The sequence below is a fragment of the Sander vitreus genome, chromosome 6, assembly GCF_031162955.1.
Source record: "Sander vitreus isolate 19-12246 chromosome 6, sanVit1, whole genome shotgun sequence".
NCBI classification, from domain to species: domain Eukaryota; kingdom Metazoa; phylum Chordata; class Actinopteri; order Perciformes; family Percidae; genus Sander; species Sander vitreus.
This window is the reverse complement of record NC_135860.1, coordinates 15958643-15979143: the sequence shown is the minus strand read 5'-3', so window position 1 is coordinate 15979143 and position 20501 is coordinate 15958643. Positions and strand designations below refer to the sequence as shown.

General features: G+C 41.8%; 1 protein-coding gene across 2 annotated transcripts; it reads left to right on the top strand.

Annotated features, from left to right (window-relative positions):
• The first annotated feature begins 4767 nt into the window (after window positions 1–4767).
• Window positions 4768–19361, top strand: LOC144519708 (ataxin-1-like). Of its 2 annotated transcripts, none has more exons than XM_078253057.1 (3): window positions 4768–4877; window positions 11471–13536; window positions 14854–19361. In XM_078253057.1, the coding sequence occupies exons 2-3, from the start codon at window positions 11740–11742 to the stop codon at window positions 15547–15549; spliced, it is 2493 nt and encodes an 830-aa protein (XP_078109183.1). In that variant the 5' UTR covers window positions 4768–4877; window positions 11471–11739; the 3' UTR covers window positions 15550–19361. The 2 variants fall into 2 exon arrangements, with proteins under 2 accessions (XP_078109183.1, XP_078109182.1); XM_078253056.1 differs by lacking the exon at window positions 4768–4877 and adding an exon at window positions 7298–7716.
• The last annotated feature ends 1140 nt before the right edge of the window (window positions 19362–20501 follow it).

Here is a 20501-nt window from a genome sequence, read left to right as displayed (position 1 = left end):
TAACCTGTCGCCCTTTGCTGTGTGTCATCCCCTCCCTTCCCCCTTTCACCTGTCTATACTATCTAACAAAAAAGAAAACCCACCAAAAAATAATCTTGAATGTTACAAAAAACAACTTTATGCACCTTACATTTTTATGTTCAAACAAGTTGTACCAATTTAATGCTGTTATATCATTACATTATTTTGAGATATTAGGGAGGATGCTTTTGTATTTTTTATCTAAGTCAAGGAGAGGCTCGCTTTTAAAAAACGTAAATAATTACGTTCAGCTGCCCTCCTCATCCTTATCATTTTCATATAGTCTCTAAGCCAATTTAAACTGGATGTGGGCATCCTATCAGCACTGCACCATGTACTGCCATTTACAATTGAATAAATTATGAATGAACTCAATTCTAGGAAAGTTTAGAAAAAAGAGTCTATGAATAAACGTTTCATAGTAGCCTACGCTGCCTGTGCTGGAGTTCATTTTCCTGGTATAAAAATAGATGTGAATATGAGGTGAGCACAAACTCAGCATGAGTGAAGAAGCATACAGAGAGACCTTGAGTGTGTATGATGTGTGCTGTGGGGGAGCAGAACAGCATCCATACCATTTTCTATGACATAACATTAGGTTTCTGGGTGTTTGTTTTTGAATACAGTAGATTTTTGCTTAAGGCAGCGAGAGGCTTGAGTTGTCAAGACAACCATGGAGACTGCATTGGTTACTGCAGACACATTCAGCCTTTCCTCTCCTTCTCATATTACAGTATGTTGCTTTAGGGTATCACACAATATATGATGTAAATTTGCTGCACATATATGTTTGAAGAGAAACTGAGGGGTAGAAATTGGCCTAAAATATGTTTGCCTGCTGTTATCATCTCAAAAGCTGCTTGGCAACTTTTGACAGTCTGCCTCATGTCAAGAGACTGTGCCGTGGTTCTACTTCACCACTGACTTGGACTAAAGAGGTGCTGAATACATTTGCCTGGCAACAGCTGCATTATAATAAACACAACACTCTCAAGACCTTTAAAGAAGACAAAGAGACTGCAAAAGAATTGAAAGAGATATCTGTCCCAACATTTTGTCTGATATAGCGGTGTAAAAAACCCAAAAAGCAGTTAACCTATCTATTTGATCAAAACTCAACTGTTTGACATTTGTTATACATATATAATTATGATGGCATATAATTAGTATTTTTGGGGTAAAAACAGTATATAAAAGTTGCAAAACTAGAAAACAGAGATAAAAACCAATCTGCAGTGACAGTAGGCTACTCCGGCTAAGGCTAGCTGGTGTAAAAGCCCAAACTAAAGCTAATATACCTGCTTTTTCCTGTTTTCTATGATTGAAAATATATATTCTATTGCTGTAATATCTCAGCAATGGAGTTTGTTATACCACATGAATAAGGCAGTAGCTAAATGTTATCATACTGGAGAAATAAAAGCAGTTAAAACATTTTTATATGAAACAGAATCCTAGCTGGATGAACTTCAGTACTGATTTTCTCTTCTCAATTGTTTTGAATGAGTATATCGTTATTTTATGATTTCTTAAACTGCAAAAAGATGATGATAATAATGGACCCGGTACACTGTAAACCCAGATTTAGTTGTAATTAAACCTTTTAGAAGTCACTATTTATTCTTTCATGTTTTTCTAAAAAACATATTCATCACTAAATCACATGAGTTGTTTGTGATAATCAGTTTAAGTATGCAGTGCACAGGTCATAGACAGAGACAATTAAGGATTAGTTTAGTTTCAGTTTTGGTAGGGGTGGGTCAATTGAATTGTTCTGCGCTGAAGCGATGCAAAGGCTCATGGGAAAAAAATATATGTTCTGAACGGTATCTATCCTAGTAAAAGTGTGTTTTAATAATGTTCTATTAATGTTTTCAGTGTGCATTTATGTTATCTGGGTTTTAGTTGTGTATGGTTTATTTAGGTTACTGTTTAACCACATTTATTGTTGCACCATGACCGAGACCCGGGTGGGGACTGATGGGGTCTGGGCAGAGATATAGTATTGAGTAATATACTTGGATATGATACCTCTTTTTAGTTTTTGTATAAAAAAGGCTCTTATAAGATTGTATTTTAGACAACGTGACTCCAGAAAAAAAATATTTATGTTTAGGCTAATGATTTTTAGTAATGGCTACTTATGTAAACTTGATTTGTATACTGCATCAACTTACAGCTCTGTGTTAATACAATTTGACCTGTTAAGTTTCACCTTGTGTCAAAACTTAGACGGTTTTAGGCAACGGGTTTCCACGCAAATTTCTAGTAAAGTCAACTAATTTGGGATAACAGTGTAGAATGTGTTGGAAATAAATGAAATGAAATGTTAAGTTTTAGTTCGTTTTCATTAACATAATGCTGAGATAAACATATATCTTGGCATTAAAGATCAATGAGGACTGCAGGTAAAGAAGTCTATACACTGCCCTCTGTTGTGTGAATCTGGTATTGAACCTACACCACAGTACGAGGAGTGGGCAGGCTTTCACTGAGCTCACTGAGGTCACTGAGGTCATTTCAATGGTGCTCGGGTTCCTTGAAGAAACAACATTGATCCATGTTGTTTACGCTATAATGACATAGTGTTATAAAAAACTAACAGATAATATTATTAAGGGAGTTTTCTTGGCTCATTTGTCTTTCTGTTAAACCACCCAACAAATCTCTGGTTGACATCTTTGGAAACTAAAAATCAACAGTAACTTTGCTTCCTGGCTGCACATTGTGCTCAGTGTTTTGTTTGTACACCATTTGGTGTTTTTTTTTTGATTGATTTCGTTCATGTGTTTGAACAAACTCTACTGTGTTCCTTCAGTGGCTTGTATTCCTCCTCCACAAATCACTCCCACCCAATCCTTCAGTTGCCTAAACTCTGTTCTGGAGATGTGCGTAAGCAGTGGCTTGCTATTTTCAGCTGAATGAAAAGAGTCTTGGCACTTGACTCAGGATGAAATCTGTTTTGTTCTGCTGAATTTGGCTTTCACCACATGCACAGTATCTCCATGTAACAGAGTTAAAGAACTCAGTTTAAGGGCGTCTTTCAGTAAAACCACAATAATTTGACTGAGAAGCATCTGTTTGGTGGAATATGTTATCCTAGTAACATAAATATAACATTCGGAGGACAGAAAAAAGTCTGTTTTGGCTGATAGAGTACATTTGTTTGTAATATGTCTGTAGAAAGTGACAATAGTAATCCTTTTTACAGGTTGATGTACTCCCTCACATCAAGAACTGCCTCAACTATGAACCAAATTGCACTTGTTTTGTATAAGGAAAACATTCAGACCCTGAATAAACAAAACATTTCCAAACATGGCACTTCTGATGTGAAATAACACATAGTCATATAGTTGACAGAAATAGATTATGCCGCAGCACATTTTCATAGGTTTGTGTAGAAAACCCTTTCTGGACTCTATGAATAAAGGACCTTGACCTTATGATTACCTTAAAATGAATAGGACACTGTTTTCATTAGCTTATTTAAAAAAGAACCAGGACAACATCTGTTGGTTTGTAAACCCATTGCCCCCATAATTTATTTCATCTTTAGACATTTAATTCATCTGTTCAAGGTCATTTTGAACTCACTGGCAGCACTCAACAATTGCTTGTAATTACAGCTTGAATTCAATGACAAGGACATCTCTAATAGATTTTAAGCCCATAATGTATGGATCAAAATAGTGAATCTGAGTAGATGTAACATCTACACACCTTTCACAAGTGCATACACCCAAATAGAGAGGTGAGGTCAGTAACACCTGCCTGGTGTATTTGCTGTCCCTTTGCTCTTTTCATTAACTGCTGAATTCACTGGCTTTCAATAGGCTCTTTCAGCATGTCATGCTACACCACCATTGAGCTACAGCCACGTTTCTTAATGGGGACTGGAGACTGTGGAGCTGCCTTGTTGCCATGGCAGCAAGCGCTTTCACATTCTCCCCACATAGCGTGGAGTGTGCATGTTGTTTCCTCCAAACTGGATCGCGCCACAGCAGAGACAGGTCTACTCTCAGACAGGACCGAGCCAGGTTATTTACCTCCCACTCTGATACCAGATGCCCTCTAAATCCAACCACCCACACTCCACTTTCCATTGTCTTTATTACTAATGCATAGTATTTCCCATTGGCTGCTCTCACATACTGAACTTTGCGCCAAAGCTTACTTTTTTATTTTTTTTCTGGGGTATACTACTTGCAGAGACGGTTTAGTATAGACACTGATCTTTGCTACTAGTCAGGGGAATAGTGGGACTTACTATGGCCCCAACATGGGGAAGATCCTCAAAAAGCCTGATATAAAAAGTTTGTTCCATTTGCAAATTTGACTTCTTGTTTTTGCATTATAGTAATACAAGAATAGAACAGTAAATAGGTATTTACTGTTGGGCTAATACATAGTTTGACATAGTATTTAAAGTTTTTAAAACCGTATAAGAGGTTTTTTTATGGGCTCTTCCCCATTCTAAAAAGTTGCACATGGTTTAGTCCACTTGCTGGTGGTAGTGCATACTTTTATGTGAACTTTGAATCAATTAATTATGCCATTAAAAAAGGAAAACCAGGCTTTCTAAAAAGCACACCATGGAAAACAGCTTGCCATTTTCCATATTGCGCTTTGTGTGTGTAAAAAAGGCCATAATAATAAGTTAACTGTGACTGTTTGCATCATAGATGCTTTTGTCCTGAGTGTATCTATGAGGATCAGTGCTGTTACATGTCTGGACATGTCTGCTGCATTGGAGGAGGCTCACTTAGCCCCAGTGAGTGTATGGTGAGAATGCAGAACAAAATGTGGGCAATGATGCTTGGATAATTGTTTGCCGGACACTCAACAGTTTCAAGGTAATGGGATTCATCTCTTCAGCTTGCGAGGAGATTGTGGTTGAAAAAGATCACCCAGAACTTAAATTGGAATTTGTGTTTTGCTTCGCAGTAAAGGTCATGCAGTGTTGTAACCTGCAGCAACTGGAGCCCACTTGAGTTTTCATTGTGTTTTCTGCTGAAGGCTACTGTGTATGAGTAACAGAGAGCACTGAGAGGCAGTGCATAGAAACATCTAGAGTGTTTAAAAATGGAGGACTGTAAGCACAATGCAATGTTGATTTGTTGAGATGGTGAGAGAGAGTGCTACTGCTGCAAGCGCTATAACCATGACTATTATTACTTTACCCCCACTTATACTACTAAAGTTACTACTACTACTACTACTACTACTACTACTACTACTACTCAGAGGATCATCAGCTTTCAGTAGTTAATGTTTATAAGATGACATAGATGTTGTTATGGTTTGGATCACTCCCTCTCATTACTGTGTGTGTGCACCACACTGAGGAATGTAACACTTTGTTGTGTGTGCTCAGAGTAAAAGAGTACATAATTAGGCCTGCAAAACCCCTGTCGGGTTGGACCACACTAAACAGCATCCAATAGTTTTCAGCAGTATCTGAACAACATCTGTGTTTCAAAGAAATATGTGACCCGTCAGAACGTGTTACTATAAAGCCATCTACCTGTCGTAAATCATTTTGTGACTCGGACCCCAAAAGCATTAATAAAAACATTTAAAAAATAGCGTTTTATTCACTGTTAGTCTCGTTTGCGGTTACAGGTCATTTATGATCATTAGATGAAAAATTACAGTTTCAGAAACATAAAAAGTTACATATAGTAATTTGAAAGAAATACCTAGTATAAAGTTTCAAGATTGTTACCTTCTTATTATCTTGTATCTACACAAATGTATCATACTGTATTTTAAATCTAAAGCGTTACCGACTTGCCCTGCGTAGAAATGCTGGGGAAGTCTTTGATGGAGCTACAAACAGCGAGACAGATTTGACCGTTCTGTCTTTATGCAGTCTCACTCTTTATCTACTCATTGCATTGAACATTTTTTGCTCCATGCGACTCCAGCTGGATTGGTGAATTCTCACAGGAAACCTTATTTCAACTCACTTGACTGACATTACTTCTGACCTTCAATGTACAGTACAGGGAGACATTTCAAGGCAATGAAACAGCAATCTCTAGTAGATGCCCTCCTGCTTCACGATGAGGTCCTGTCATGATTTCCTTCCATTCAGGATTGTGTTGCCGTTGAGGTTTGGCTTGAAAGCTTCTTTGAAGGAATATTAGTCACAGTAGGAAGATGAGGCTGTGGCCTCTTGGCAAGGATGACATACAGAACATGTTTTTTTTTTAGGTTCAATAGTTGTGGGTGGGTAAATGTGTGTGTGTGTTTGGGCCAAATGGGTTGAGTATTAAAGAAAGACATTCTTCAAATTATACTTAAATTAGGTGGTTGGATTGTTTATAATTCAAGGAATCATTTCTATATGCAGTTAAGTTGCTACTGCACACCATTCCCTGGAGCTATTACACCTTTTGTTGTTGGATGCATCCATGAGAAAGTTTAGGATCCCCCCACCCAAGAGCTTTTGTGGGTGCAATACTATTCACTAGGCCTGTTGTTGTTGTTGTTGTTGTAGCAGCATTGTGTGATTTGTTGCATTCTCCATGTTTTCCCCAGTCTGAGGCTAGGTGGAGGGGACACCCTGCTTGTCTCGCCCGCACAGGAGCAGATAGCTAGCTGGCCTGGTGGTGAAGTCACTGCAGCCTGGCTCTCTCTGCTGTGTGCTGTACAGGATAAGGAGGAGGCGTGAGAAGGGCCCCAGTGCTGCCAAGTGGTTGGGCGGGGGGGGGGGGTTTATCAGCGCTGCCTGCCTGCACTGAGGAAAATGTCTCTGGGGAAGAGATGGGGATGGGTTGGCAGGTTACTCTGAGTCATTTTGCAGCTGAATAAAGGTTGAGACTCTAATTGTAGAGCAGCTCACAGGGAAGATTAGGAAGAGATTTGTCTCTGCAGGAAAAAATGCATATGAAAATGAACAAGAAGGAAGCAGTGCATTAAAACAGCTTTGACGTGCTAACACACTGAACAATGTAATCCTCTGTTGGTTTGTGTGCGTGCATGTGTCTTAGTATCTCTGCATTTATATGCCAATGTGAATATCCAACAGTTATCCACATCCATGCAGTATGTCCGTCTGAGAAAACGCTTTCTGAATCTCCAGCCCTCTCTCCTCCTTCCTCCCTCACCCTCCGTCTGTTGCTCCCTCCCCCTCCGTCCTTCTCTGTATGAGCGTAGTCTGGGCGCTAAGCCAAGTAGAGTGTGTTTTTTTGAATGAATACCTGATCCGGCTGATGAGGCTGGCTGGGGGAGGAGCTGTGTCAGTGGAGTACTGAGAGAGAGAGAAAGAAAGAGGAGGGAGGGAGGTAGAGAGGGAAAGGGAGAGAGGCAGAAACACACACAGAGAGAGAGAGAGAAGCAGCCAGGCAGAGAGGGAGCTGGCGGTCTGGTGGCCTTGCATAACATGCGTTGGAGCAGCCTTGAACGCCGGACTTGGTGTTAGCTTCAGCGGTGGGGAACTTCCTTTACCGTCAGCAGCCCATTGCTGGGGCAGGGTAGCCTCCAAACCGGAGAGTCCAGAGGGGAAGGCAGATCTGGAGCAGCTACAGCACCAGGCTCCAGGAGAGGAGAGCGGCACAAAGGAGAGACTCAGGAAGAGGAGTCCTAGGAAACACGTCTCCAACACACATATGCACACAGACACACATACCCAGAGAGGCAGGAATAATCCTTGGACATGCACTGCAAGCAGTGGCTGTGGAGAGACTGGTGAGCTATTCTTAGTACTCTAACCAGAGGGGGGAGGAGCGGGGATCGTCTTTTCCTCTTGATTTGTGGCATAGTAGTATTTTCTGCCCTGCTACTACACTCTTGCGCTCTCACTGTCATTCTAAAGCCCCCCAGAGGCTACAGTCACTGCATTTGTTCAGAGTCACAGTTGTGTGATTCAACAGCATTGACCCTGTTTGGTTGTAGTTGTAATCGCTGAGAGGGACGCCCGCTCTGCTTGTATACTGTATGATCGGTGTGTGTCAGGCAGTGATGCAGAACTCTGGAGTCATTGTGAAGACAAACAGCCTGAACCCACTGCCTGTTCTTACTGTCTGCTTTAGTCTGCTACACTGTCGGTCCGCCTCTTAAAGGCACAGGCATCACTGTTGTACAGAGAAGGGGCAGTAAAATGGCTCTTTTGGGTATTAGAAAAAGCAATACCTTGGATTGTTCTGCTCTGTGGATAAAGAAGCTATGTTTGTAAGGAGGTTGAGGGGAGGTCCTATTTATATGCAGCAAATCACACGTACGTGCACGGACATATTGTCTTCCACCGTACCTCCCCCTCTGTTTCATGCCAGAGCTCAGATTGATAATGATGTTTTTGTTTTCTATATATAGCCATTTGCTGTACGGGGTATTCACTGTGTATGACTGGTCTAGCAGGTGAAACATGATGTAATAGCAGTATTGACAACAGGTTTATCACCCCAGGGTCAGTGCAATAGATTTTTGCATTCATCTTTTGCATCTTTTGTCACAAAATAATTGTGTTGCCTTTCTATTGCCTCTCTGCATCATCCTGCTGCAGAGGGATGTTATTGCTATGAAGCCATGGATCAATGCAAGGAGTAAATAGTAGGTCTGGGAACATGAGAGAAGACTCAGGGCTCAGGCAGAAGGAGTAAAGGCGGGGGACTGGAGGAGCTGGCGACTGCTGCGTAAGAGAGGAGATGTAACTCTGCTGGGGGGTCTCTCACTTGGAGACAACAGAGAGGAGTTTGAATGAAAACATCTCATCTGCCCTCCTGCGCACACAGTCACGGCAGACAAACGCTGCTACACAAACCTTTTCCTCTGGTTTGTGCAGATTTTTATGTGGGAGTATGAAAGGATCACATGCGAGGCTGGCTCAATCACTCTGTCTGAGCTGAAAAGCATCAGTGTGATAAGTGGAACAGAGAGCGTCCTGCCCCCCCCTCGCTCTCTGTTGTCATTCCTCCATACATTTCTCAGAGGTGACCAGGGGACTGACTCAGGGTTCCCGGGCTGTCTGGCTTGATGTGATGTCTTGAAAGCTCGCCTTTGTTTTCCATAGTATCGCATAGGCCGTATGTTTGTTGGTGTCAGTGTCCTAATAATAGGCTGACGCTGGAACATCTAGTGAGGCTTTTGGCTGCTGCGCTGTGTGTGACCATGTGCAGAGAGTGCTGTGTTCAGGTCATATGAGGAAAGGAAAGACACCTTCTTTAAGAGCATCCCGTTTTATCGGTTTGTCTGTTGACAGTAATGGTGTGTTTTTGTGGTGTTTGGAAATCAGATCATGCTGGCATTGTCTTCCAATGCTGCCATAATCATAGGAGGTACTTCTGCTTCAGATGTGATGTCATTACAGTGTTGCTGAGGTGGGGTTGTTGCCACTGAACAATGCTGCACAGTGTAGCGGCGGCTGTAGCGGCGGCTGTGTTGCTGATCGGGAATCTCTCAGCGAGGCGGGGGCTATGGCGCTCTGATGCTGCAGGCGCTGCTCAATGTGGGTCAGGAGAAGCAGCACTCTGTCTTCTCCTCATTCCCCATTCTCTCTCCATCTTTCTCATTCCTATAATCTTCTTTCTTCTCTTAACCCCCCCCCCCCCACACCTTTTACTCCCTTTCCTCCTTCTACACAATTCTGTCATCTTACATTGCCTTTCTCCCTCTTCTCCCCCTCAATCTTCTCTTTTCATTTTCTGTTTCTCTCCCCCTTTGTTACATCTGGTGGATCTACCAGGCTGTATGGTTCGATGAATTACACAGAGGGCTTCGCTGCTTTTGGATGCAGTGACCTTGTCAAAGCCAGCATTAGAGGTAGATGCATCTAAATAGAAACTGACCAAGGTCGCCTTCTGTGGGTCCCCCCCCCCCTCCTCTGTCTTTATGTAACATCTCTGTGGCTGCCTGCTGTAGTGAACCTCCTCTGTAATATGAAAATACAATTTAATACTGTCAAATAGCCCGGCAATGAATGAATGGATGGATGTGTGAGTGTGTGTCATACACTCCATCTCTGTGGTGCCTCTGGCTAATGAACAACTCAGAGTTGTGTGCATTGACCCACAGATAAGCCTGCAGGAAAAAAACAGTCAATCTGGAAAGAAACTGTAAAAAAAAGAGCTTGGGAAGCAAAAGGCTGCATGTTATTATCGTTGAACTAATGGATGCCCTGCATATTGTTTATTTTCTTGTGTGTGCATGTTTAAGCTATGTGAGCATGCATACATATGGATCTACAGTATACAGGGCTTTATTTTGGGGTAGCCCTGCAGTCAAACATTGATAATGGCTAGCTGCTGCTGTGGCTTGTTGACATAGTTAGTTACCGTTCACTAACCCACATTTTATACGTCATGAGTTCCACTAACCGCCCCATTTCTTGCTGAGAAAAAAATAGTTTCTTTCTGTTCTAATTTAACTCAGCCTTCAGTCTGCCTCTCACTAAACCAAGCCCTAAGGAGGGCCTACTCATTCATTGTTTGTTGACCACTTTGTATTTCCTTGAACTTTGAAACACCACTCAAACAGGCTACAGCGGAAAGCCATTGTTAAAATATTTTGAAGCACTTCAGTGAGGCCCATTTACATTTTTTGTAATGTTCCATAATCAAATACCCAGCCATATTGTTTTCACTTCATTTTTCTGATGTGCCCACTGACCCAGAGTTCCTGTCTGGAGGTGGATGTTATATTTTCAGTAGCCCCACTGACTCAACACAAGATCGGGACAGGGAGTGTTAAAACAGAAACAAAAACATAAGCTTCTCTGAGGCTGTTACCCTTTCACTCTGCTCTGCTTTCTTACCCTAGAGCCTGGAGCAAGGTAACCGCCAACAGCAACGCACATACATTAACCCTGTACACATGAGTGTGTACACACACCCAGACACACCGTCACAGTTTAGGAAACTCCTGGTGGTGAAAACATGAAAGAGTTTTTTTTTTTCTATGTTATGCAAATGATGACACACAACATTTGACAGTACTTTCCTGTATGTCATATTTTATTATTCATGGGAAGGCTGGATGAGTTTTGACAGATTAGTCTATGTAGATCCTCAACAGACATTTTTCGAGGTTGATCTTGAAGAAACGTACACAGAATGGCCTACATGTTGTGTTCAAGTGTATTAGACTAACACAAATCAGTTGCAGTTGTTATACTATGTACCACCTTGTGGCAAAACAAAGAACAACACCTCCACAAATATGAAAGTGGGGGCATTTTTAAGAGTGAAGTATTTTGGTGTTTTGCATTTGCAACCCTGCAGGAACATTTTGTGAATATGGTTCATAAACACAGGCTGTGATTACTGAACTAGTTCTGCAGTGCAATTAGACTAATGAGACTGAATTGAGTTTCAAGTCAAGTTTATCTATAAAGCCCAAATTCAGAAGCTGTCCTAGATGGCTTAAAAATCGGTACGGCATGATTTGGACTTCTACATTTCATTTTCTGTTACCTGAGGATCTGATTTGAGCTTTTCTCTGCCATCAGATTCCTGCCGACATCGTGGAAGAGGTGGATCGTTCAGAGATGATTCCTCATGAAGTTTATGGAGCTCATTTTGTGAGCTGGAGTGACACCATCTTCTCTGGCCTGAGACCTGGAGCTGTCTACCAGTGAACACAAAGAGAGCCAGAACCACGCAGCACACAGAGAGGCCGACCGCTGCACGTAACCGTTGAGTGGAGGAGAGAGAGAAAGACAGATCCATAAGAATTTAGAATTACCCACGTGGGGATATTTTTAACCACGCTGGCACAATGAAATCCAACCAGGAGCGGAGTAATGGATGCCTGCCTCCTAAGAAGCGTGAGATCCTGGCTCTGGAGCAGAGGCCAGTGGTAGTAGCCACACCTCCAGCTGCAGTGATTACTGACAGTCCCCACACAGAGAACCTAGCATGGCTGGCAAGTGTAGCAAGTGAACGCTGCAAATCCAGGGACGCAGAGAGCCCGAGATGTCCCATCTACTCCACTTCCTCCTGTTCTCCTTCCACTTCTATCCCTTCCTCGGCCACTCCTCTGTCTGCGGTACCCCTGACCTCTCTGCCTACAGTTTACCCCACCGCCCTCCCCCAGCAGGCCGGGACTATCCAGTTTGCTCAGCTGGGACCCAACGTTCAGTTCATCAGCTCTGGGCCCTATGCCGGCTACATCTCCTCTCACATAATCTCCGCCAATGCTGGCTCTGCACCTAACAACTCTGCCATAGGACAGCGTTCCCAGCTAGATGGCTACACCACTGCCCTCATCTCCCCCAACACCAAAGGGGAGCAGCAGTTTCAAATAGGCCTCTCTCCCACAGAACTGACTCCTGTGTCACTTTCAAGCTCCCCCCAAGTCACCAGCCAGTACTTTCATCTGGACAGCAGAACACCTCTGACTGTCAGCGGAAACTCTGTCACTTCAACATCAGCCCACCTCCAGCTCCACCCTAACACAACTGTCCTCCCTCAAACGCTCACCCTCGCTCCCTCCCAGCTGGTAGTTCAGTATGCAGATGGTTCAGCTGGAAAGAAACCGGAGGGGCATGCTAAGGGTGTGCTGAATGGGGAATTGGAGTTGGTCAAACAGACTAAAACTCCCATTCATCAAGTGAACCATCAGCAGGTCCAGAGCTATGAGGCCAGACATATCCTCCTGCCTGCAGACTACGGCCAAAACCCTGCTGGACTCCAGACCTCCTTGGTGCTGTTGGCCCAGCCCAACCATGGAGCTGAACGCGAAACTGGCACAAATAAGATCTCCTTTATCCAGACTGAGAAAGGAGGCATCTGTTTGGGAAAACCAGTGTCCAGATCTTCCTCCTTCACCTCCCTCTCTTCCTCAGATGTGGTTAAGTCTGTTGCTCCTCATACAGTCATCCAGACCACTCTACCCCACGAGGAGCTGCCAGCCAGTCTCTATTCCTCCACACAGCCACCTATCATCGGCTATATCACCAGTGCAAATCAGCATGCTGTCAGCTACCATGCAGCACTGCCTCAGCACCTGGTCATCCCGAGTGGCCAGTCCCTCTTCATCCCAGTCAGTGGCACCAATAACGGCACAGAAATTGAGGTTAGTTGTACTGTCAGCGCCCTGACTGCTACAACTCCCCCTCAAATATCCACCGCCATGCCGCATGCCTATCTGGCCACAGCCCTGTCCAAGTGTGAGGCGCTTGGACCAGATGGAAATCAACCACCCCCTGCCATCGCACAGGCACCAGTGATGCCAGTCCTGCCCCCAAACCCACCTCCTGCAGCGGCGGCAGCTCCCTCCCCAACTCCTGCTCCTGTCCCCAGTCCCGCCCCTGTTTCCATTCAAGCCTCCCACTCCGTCTCCTCTTCCTCTTCCCCTGTGGCACTTCCTCCATTCTTCATGCGAGGCTCCATCATCCAGCTGGCTGACGGGGAGCTGAAGCGCGTAGAAGACCTCAAGACGGAGGACTTCATCCAGAGTGCAGAGATTAGCAGTGAGCTAAAGATCGACTCCAGCACTGTTGAGCGTATTGACAGTGGACAGAGTCCTAATGCTGTGGTCATACAGTTTTCTGTGGGAGAGCTCAAAGCCCAGGTAAGTTATTCTTCATTCTTGTATGATTATTAATGCGTTTCATTCTTTTAAGCCACTATGTATAGAATTTGAAAGTCTTTGGCGCCCCCCCAATGATACTATCAAAAAGCCTCTGTGGGGGATAGCAATGCACATAAAAATATTCAGAATTCTATATTCTATCTTAATGTAATGAAATGAATGAGACAATTTATGAAAGGATCCACTAGTGATAAGCATGGTTGAGCTCCCCTCTTGCTCACCATGGTAATCAATTAAGCCCTCAGCTGCAAAAATGAAAACCCATGAAATCCTCTAATGCAGAACTATTCTTCTTTCATATAATTATTTTCCAACCTACCGATTGTTCTCCAGCAGTACCAACACTGCTCATGCTTGTGTACCAGATGCCAAAATATAACTAATATATTATTAATTTAATTATGCAGACCTTGGCTTTTGAAAGGCCAAAAGCTATTACTCTTAGAGATAAATAAAGCCAGCAGTGTAACAGCCCCCATGACTGTAAAGGGCTACTTTTACAGACATTTTTGATGATGATCCGTTGTATTTGGTTATTAAAGCAACTCAGTTTGAGTGGGAAAATTTAAATACAAGTTTTGTACTCAAACCTGGGCCGCTGTACATGGGGCACACGCTCAACCAGGTGAGCTACCAGGGTGTCCATTTTTAAATCAAGAATACATTTCTTTGTGCTCCCTAATGGACAAATGGTGACATTGAAAATTACCTTAAACATATGTTTGGTATTTCTTTACTGCAATTTCTTGTTATTGATTGACACTGTAATACTGATATGTCTGTGATACATTTTATTAGCTGTGCCAATATATTGGCTTGTCTCTAAAATGGACTGCACCAATAGACCCTTTTCACAGCATACATTTTGACTTGCCAAAGCAGGAAAAGCACATGTGTAAATAGTAACATTAACAATGGCTCAATTCCATTAAGTGTCACAGTAAGCCATGACAGTGTGACAGTGAGCCTGCATGCACAATACCAGGACCTTAAATCTGAAGCAGCTGGATGGAATTCAGCCATACCTGTGACACGTCAAAATGTCTTCTGTAAAAAAGGGCCTAAGCCGCCTCATTGTTCTACAAGTTGTTTTTAACAATTTTTAATGTGACAAATAAAAATTGACTGACTGAAGCAAAAATGTTTGCCAACAGAATAATTTCCAGGATGCATACTCCCATACAAATTTAGTGGCTTTAAACAGATGTGTGTTTTTTATAACTATCCTCCACAGATATTTCAGTCTGTATCTAGCCAAAAGCTAACTGTGTCTGTTGTGCACATGCTCATCTCCAGGTGTGTGTGGAGGTGCTGGTGGAGTACCCCTTCTTTGTATTTGGCCAGGGCTGGTCGTCCTGCTGCCCAGACAAGACCACCCAGCTGTTTGAGCTGTCGTGCGCTAAGCTGTGTGTGGGTGATGTATGCGTGTCGCTGACCCTCCGCGGCTTGAGGACCACTTCAGTAACAGACAGCCAGGCTTTAGGGACCAAGCTGAAGACAGGTCACCTCTCTGACTCCTGTCACAATGTGGATGCCACTATAAGAAACAGTATGAGTCAAAATGCTGCAGGCAAAAACAGTGGGCTCCTCATGAAGGCTTCCAGTGCAGACAGGCTGGAGAGGGAGCAGGTTACTGGGCCAGGACCAGGACTAGAGCTACCACCAGGATTGGGACTAGTTCCAGGACCAGGGGAGGGGATCTACGGAGCTGGACCAATGCTGGCAGTTTCTGCGACTGGAGAATTGAGACAGGAATCGGTGAAAACAGACATGCCTGCTCTTACCAAAATGCAATGTGGTGATTCAGAGAGACCCTCAGTACGCAAGAGACGCTGGTCAGCTCCAGAGCGAGACCAGACTGAGAGAGCTGAGGAGGAGCCTCCTCTGACTCTGCCCAAACCCTCCTTCATCCCTCAGGAGGTTAAAATCAGCATAGAGGGCCACTCTAGTACTGGGAGTGAAAGGTGCTTCAACAAAAGAATAGACTGTTGAGAGAACTTAAGGGATTTTGATCACCTGTGGTTTGCTTTGTGTTTATCTTTCCTCTCTATCCAGACTACTGTAATATAGAGTTTATACAGTATTTACATGTTTTCTTTTCTTTCACACAAGTCTGATATCTACGATGAAGTAAAGTAGAGCACCTTCATAAGTGTTATCACACACGAGATCAGTGCAATCAATGCTGAAAGCAAAAATGAATGCAGCGTGAATGTTGAGTGTGAATGGCAGTCAGACACCTGAGAGACATTTCACCTGCGTGTCACATATCATAAGCTGGATCTCCCATGTAACGTGGCTTGAACCTGTCGACCATTCCTCTTATCACATGAACAAGCACAGACCCCAATGTCAACGTGTACAAAGTGGGTATCCATTTGTGACTCTCATCCCGTTGGTTTCACTGTGTATTTGGTTTGTAGTGTGAGTTTATGAGTGGTTGGAGTCAAAGAGAGACCTTTGGAGTTTCAATGACAATGCTCAATCATCATGGCTGTGATCTCTGCTGCCTTGTGTATCTGATGAGGTTTTGAGTTTTATTATATTACTAATTATTTTCATTTTTATACCATTGCTGATGTTTGCTCTACCGCAGGTGGCCTTGTGCCACTTGTCTCTATGTGTATGTGCGCGTGTGTGTTGGTATGTGTCTGTTTTTCTGTGTATATTTCTGTGTGTCAGATGCAGCACAGAATTAAGGTGTGTTTGTGTGGCTGTAGCTGTGAGCTCAGTCGTCAATACAAGCTGCAAATATCAATCTTAAAAAGGCCTGAATGTAAATCACTGAATTAGTCCTCAATCAATGTAGAATTGGATACCTTTGCTCTTGCAATGTATGGGTGACAGCAGTTGCCCATGGGTGCATTTCTCTGATCAAGTTCCTCGGGGTCAAATTTACCGTAGTTTATAAATCTCATAATTCCTTTGAAAGACAGCATGTGTCACAAATGAATGCCTGTATTTAGCCCTGCTATGTGCAGCATTACAAATCTGTACAAAATAAACCATACTGTAGTTGGCTAACTTAATTGATTTTTTTTACCACTTGGGGATAGTGCAGCAAAGAAACTAGATTTGATATGGCAAACTTTTGCAAAATAATTGCGTATACATCAGCAACACAGATCATTATTTATTTGGAGTAATGTTTCAGGCGGTCTGTTGAATGTAAGTCCAGTTCACCCTACTTTTTGCTGTGTTTTGCTCTTGACCAGCTACTGGGAGAAATCTCTGGCACTTAAGTTGCTAAATTCTCCATCACGATCACCAGCTAGATGCTTACTTTGTTTGTCTGCCGTTTGGTGCTGTGCAGGTAGTTTAGAGCTTTTTCACTGAAAACGATCTGCTGCACCTAAAATATCGACCCTGATGGTACGCGACACCTGATATCACGCGATACTTCCTGACGCTGAAAAGTTGCAAGGGTGGTTTTTCCGCTCACAGGTGCTAGGGGGAAGCGAGACGACCACCATTCAACTCGAAAAAAGTCATATAACCATTCCAATGACTCAAAGCTGTTCAGTTAAGGTAAATTAAGCTAAAAACAACTGCATAGTTCCCCTTTTTATAAACAAATATTGATTAAAGCAACTTAAATGCAAACACACCATAAAATAAAATAAAAAAATAAAAAACATGGCATGCTATTTACGTATAACAAAAAATGGTACCTTCCCATTCTATTGAACTATCCTATTGCTTTCTTTACAGAAAATATGGCCTTAGATATATATGTACCTAGTTCACTGCAGCACATGGTTTTTAGGGATTTTTTTCAATGGTGGTATGGCTTTCTTAAGTCCATACCTGTTATATCAGAGTATGGCTGTTTTGATTAAAACAGCTTTCTTTCTCTTAGATCAGTGTACATGTTATTTCTTTCTTAGAGTAGAACCAAAATAAATATCCTACAGTTCATACTCAGGAACAGTGTGTATCTGGGTGTGTGTGTGTGTGTGTGTGTGTGTGTGTGTGTGTGTGTGTGTGTAGGCCTGAGACAGCATGTCCACAGTCATGTGTATGTATGTTCTGAGCAGCAGCACTTTGATGAAGCATCCAGCAGAAGTGTGGTGGTCTGGTGTCCCTGTTCCTCAGCTGTTAGAGATAATGAATAATAATGTTTTTTTTTAAACTGTTTTTCATCTGTCCTACAGGTTTATCATTGAAAGAAAACATTATATACCAGGGCAGGGAATGTAAACACAACTCGGGCAAACTATCTCAACTTTATTTTTGATGATTGATAGAACTATTATACAGAAAAAGAAAGAGAGAGTTGATCATGTACAGTAAATTGTATCCTAGAGAGTGTACAGTGTGTGTATAGATATTCTAACCCTTATGTAGCCTATGTACTGTACGTGCCACTGCGCCTCCTTCAATCATTCCCTTAACTCATCAATATCAACTGGTCCTGCTATAGTTTCTGTCAGTTCAGGTATTGATATAATGTTTATGAATGTGTTACAGTTCTTTGGGAACATCTACATACATTTGGCCTCCTCAGAATTGAATTTCACTTGCACATTGTAACATGCAGTATGTGTGAATATGAACTGCAATTTATCACAATAGCCATTAACCTTCCTGAAAGGTGTTTATTGTAAACCCATTACCCAGACTGTTCTCGTCTGTTTGTGTTTGACTGCTCAGGCTAAACACTGCCCAGTGACTGTTCTTCTCCAAAATGATGTGGTCTTATATTTTTCACTGTTACAAAGTAGCCATACTGTTTCCTCAGTTGGTCTTTGTAGCCATTTTCTTCTCTTGTGAGTCTGGCCTGTGTTTGTATTTGTTTTCTTTAAGAAATTATTATTTTTCAAATACAGACAGAATGGCATAATGACAGATATATCTGTGAAATGTAGGATTGATGCTTAAAGGAGTATTTGACATTTTGGGAAATAAACTAGTATTAGTTTATCTAGTCTATTAGTTTTCTTGCTGAGAGTTAAGTGAGAAGATTACCACTCAATCTTCTCATCTACCTTTCCGCAAGAAAATGAATAAGCACATTTCCCCAAAGTTTTGAAAAGTTCCTTAAAAGGCCCTGCACACGATGGGAATAAAGGTGTACACAGTCCTGAGAAGAGGTCTAATCAGTCTAACCTGTGAGGATGGACCACAGGTGTGTAGGGGTTTTAAGTTCAAAGGTTCAATAATAACAATATACTCATTTTGCTCACAAATATGCTTAAGCTGGGCCCCTTAAAATTTGTAATTTTCGGAGACTTTCTAAATAATGTTGAATATGGTGTATAAGCACCACCTTGTGGTGATCTATGGAATTGCACTTTGTTATATGGGGTGGGGGTGTGTTTTAGTCTAACTAATACACAGAAGTAATGTACAGCGTGTCTGAGAGAAACTGTACACTAACAGTACAGCATCTCAGTGATTTGTAAATAGCCAAAGTCTTCCATTATAATGTTGGTATGACCTTGTAGTCAGTGGAGAGGATAAACACTGATCCCCATGTACAGACCTTAAGTGAAGTTCAATTTCAAAAAGACAATTTATTTGAAAGGAATACAGGATATCGCTTCATCTAAAATATTTTATTTCGCACCAGATCAAAAAAAAAAAAAGAAGGAAATTATGGGAGTAAAAGACTTTTGAAAAAACATTTTTTTTTGTAATTCAGGTCTGTTTGTTGAATAAATCTCAGCTAAGATACAGTATGTCCTACGTACAGTATGTAGTAAATAACAATAATGTTCCCTTATTTTGATGGTGTTGAGGTTTGCTAGTCAGAAACTGTTAAATCTTTACTTCAAATGTTTGATTTTACATTTGATCATATATATTAAAAGAAATAAAAAGAGTCTAAAGAAAAAACGCAGTGTCTCTTTTTGTGAGAATGGCAAAGGTGGAGAGCAGCACTTTGAATCTGTGGTTTGTCAGCTGTGCGGCTGTGATAAATGTTTCCACTTCAGATATGCCTGATAATATCTTCACCTCCGCTCTCCTGCTTTGATATTTCCCACACGAAACTTTCATATTCTGAATACCAGCCATGACAATTCTGAACCAGCGACTATTTGGGGAGAGTGATTGCAAAATTTGTTCTTGCAATATTACCAATGCTGTTTTGCCTTTTGTTGTTTTGATAACTAAAATATATATTTTTATGTAGTATATAAATCATGAATAGCTATTTCTTTTCCAGAATATTGTTATTGCCTTAAGATGTTAACTCTCCTTATTATTTATATCCTAATCACTTTTCTCCGAAAACATACAATATAACACATTCCCTGCACGTATCTCTCATAACTCCTTTGATAAAACAACAGAAAGAGAAGAAAAAAACCGAGGATGAACATGAATATCAACAATATAATGCAAAGTGATGATTGATGTGGTGAAGCATCAGAAGGACTTCCTATGAGCAGCATTATTCATTTTTTGTTTACATATTGTTGAGCTGCTTCAGTCACATGAAGTGCACCATGAAAGGTCACAGCCTGAATGGGTTAAGCATGGCTGCCCATTGTGCCTCAGATTATATTGCACACAGGCCTTCAGTGGAAGGGAAGAATAGATGACATGTAAATCACACACTTTGTGTTTCAAAATGATCTGGGTTTTTAACTGCACTGCTGATGAATAATACTACTGCTTGTGGGTTTAATAACTCATAAATGACAAAATGGTATTTGGATTCATGCAATTATGGAAATATCAAAGGACTAATCTAATATCTTCAGCAGTCTGATCTACATGGTTTCATCTACAGTCCATTCCCCAAGAGAGCTCCACGCTGCTGCATCCTTTATACACCTTTATAAACAAATTATTCATGTACGTATTGGCTCTAACCTAACAAATATACAGGTAATACTTTTCAAAATGTACATATTGTGGAATATAAGCACATATTATACTGTACTGGATACAAGTAGATATGAACATGTTTTTAAAGATTATTTTTTGGGGGGCTT

Coding starts and splice junctions, on each gene's coding strand:
- LOC144519708 (XM_078253057.1), top strand. CDS start 11,740: ATGAAATCCAACCAGGAGCGGAGTAATGGATGCCTGCCTCCTAAGAAG. Junction 13,537..14,853: donor TGGGAGAGCTCAAAGCCCAG/GTAAGTTATTCT, acceptor GCTCATCTCCAG/GTGTGTGTGGAGGTGCTGGT.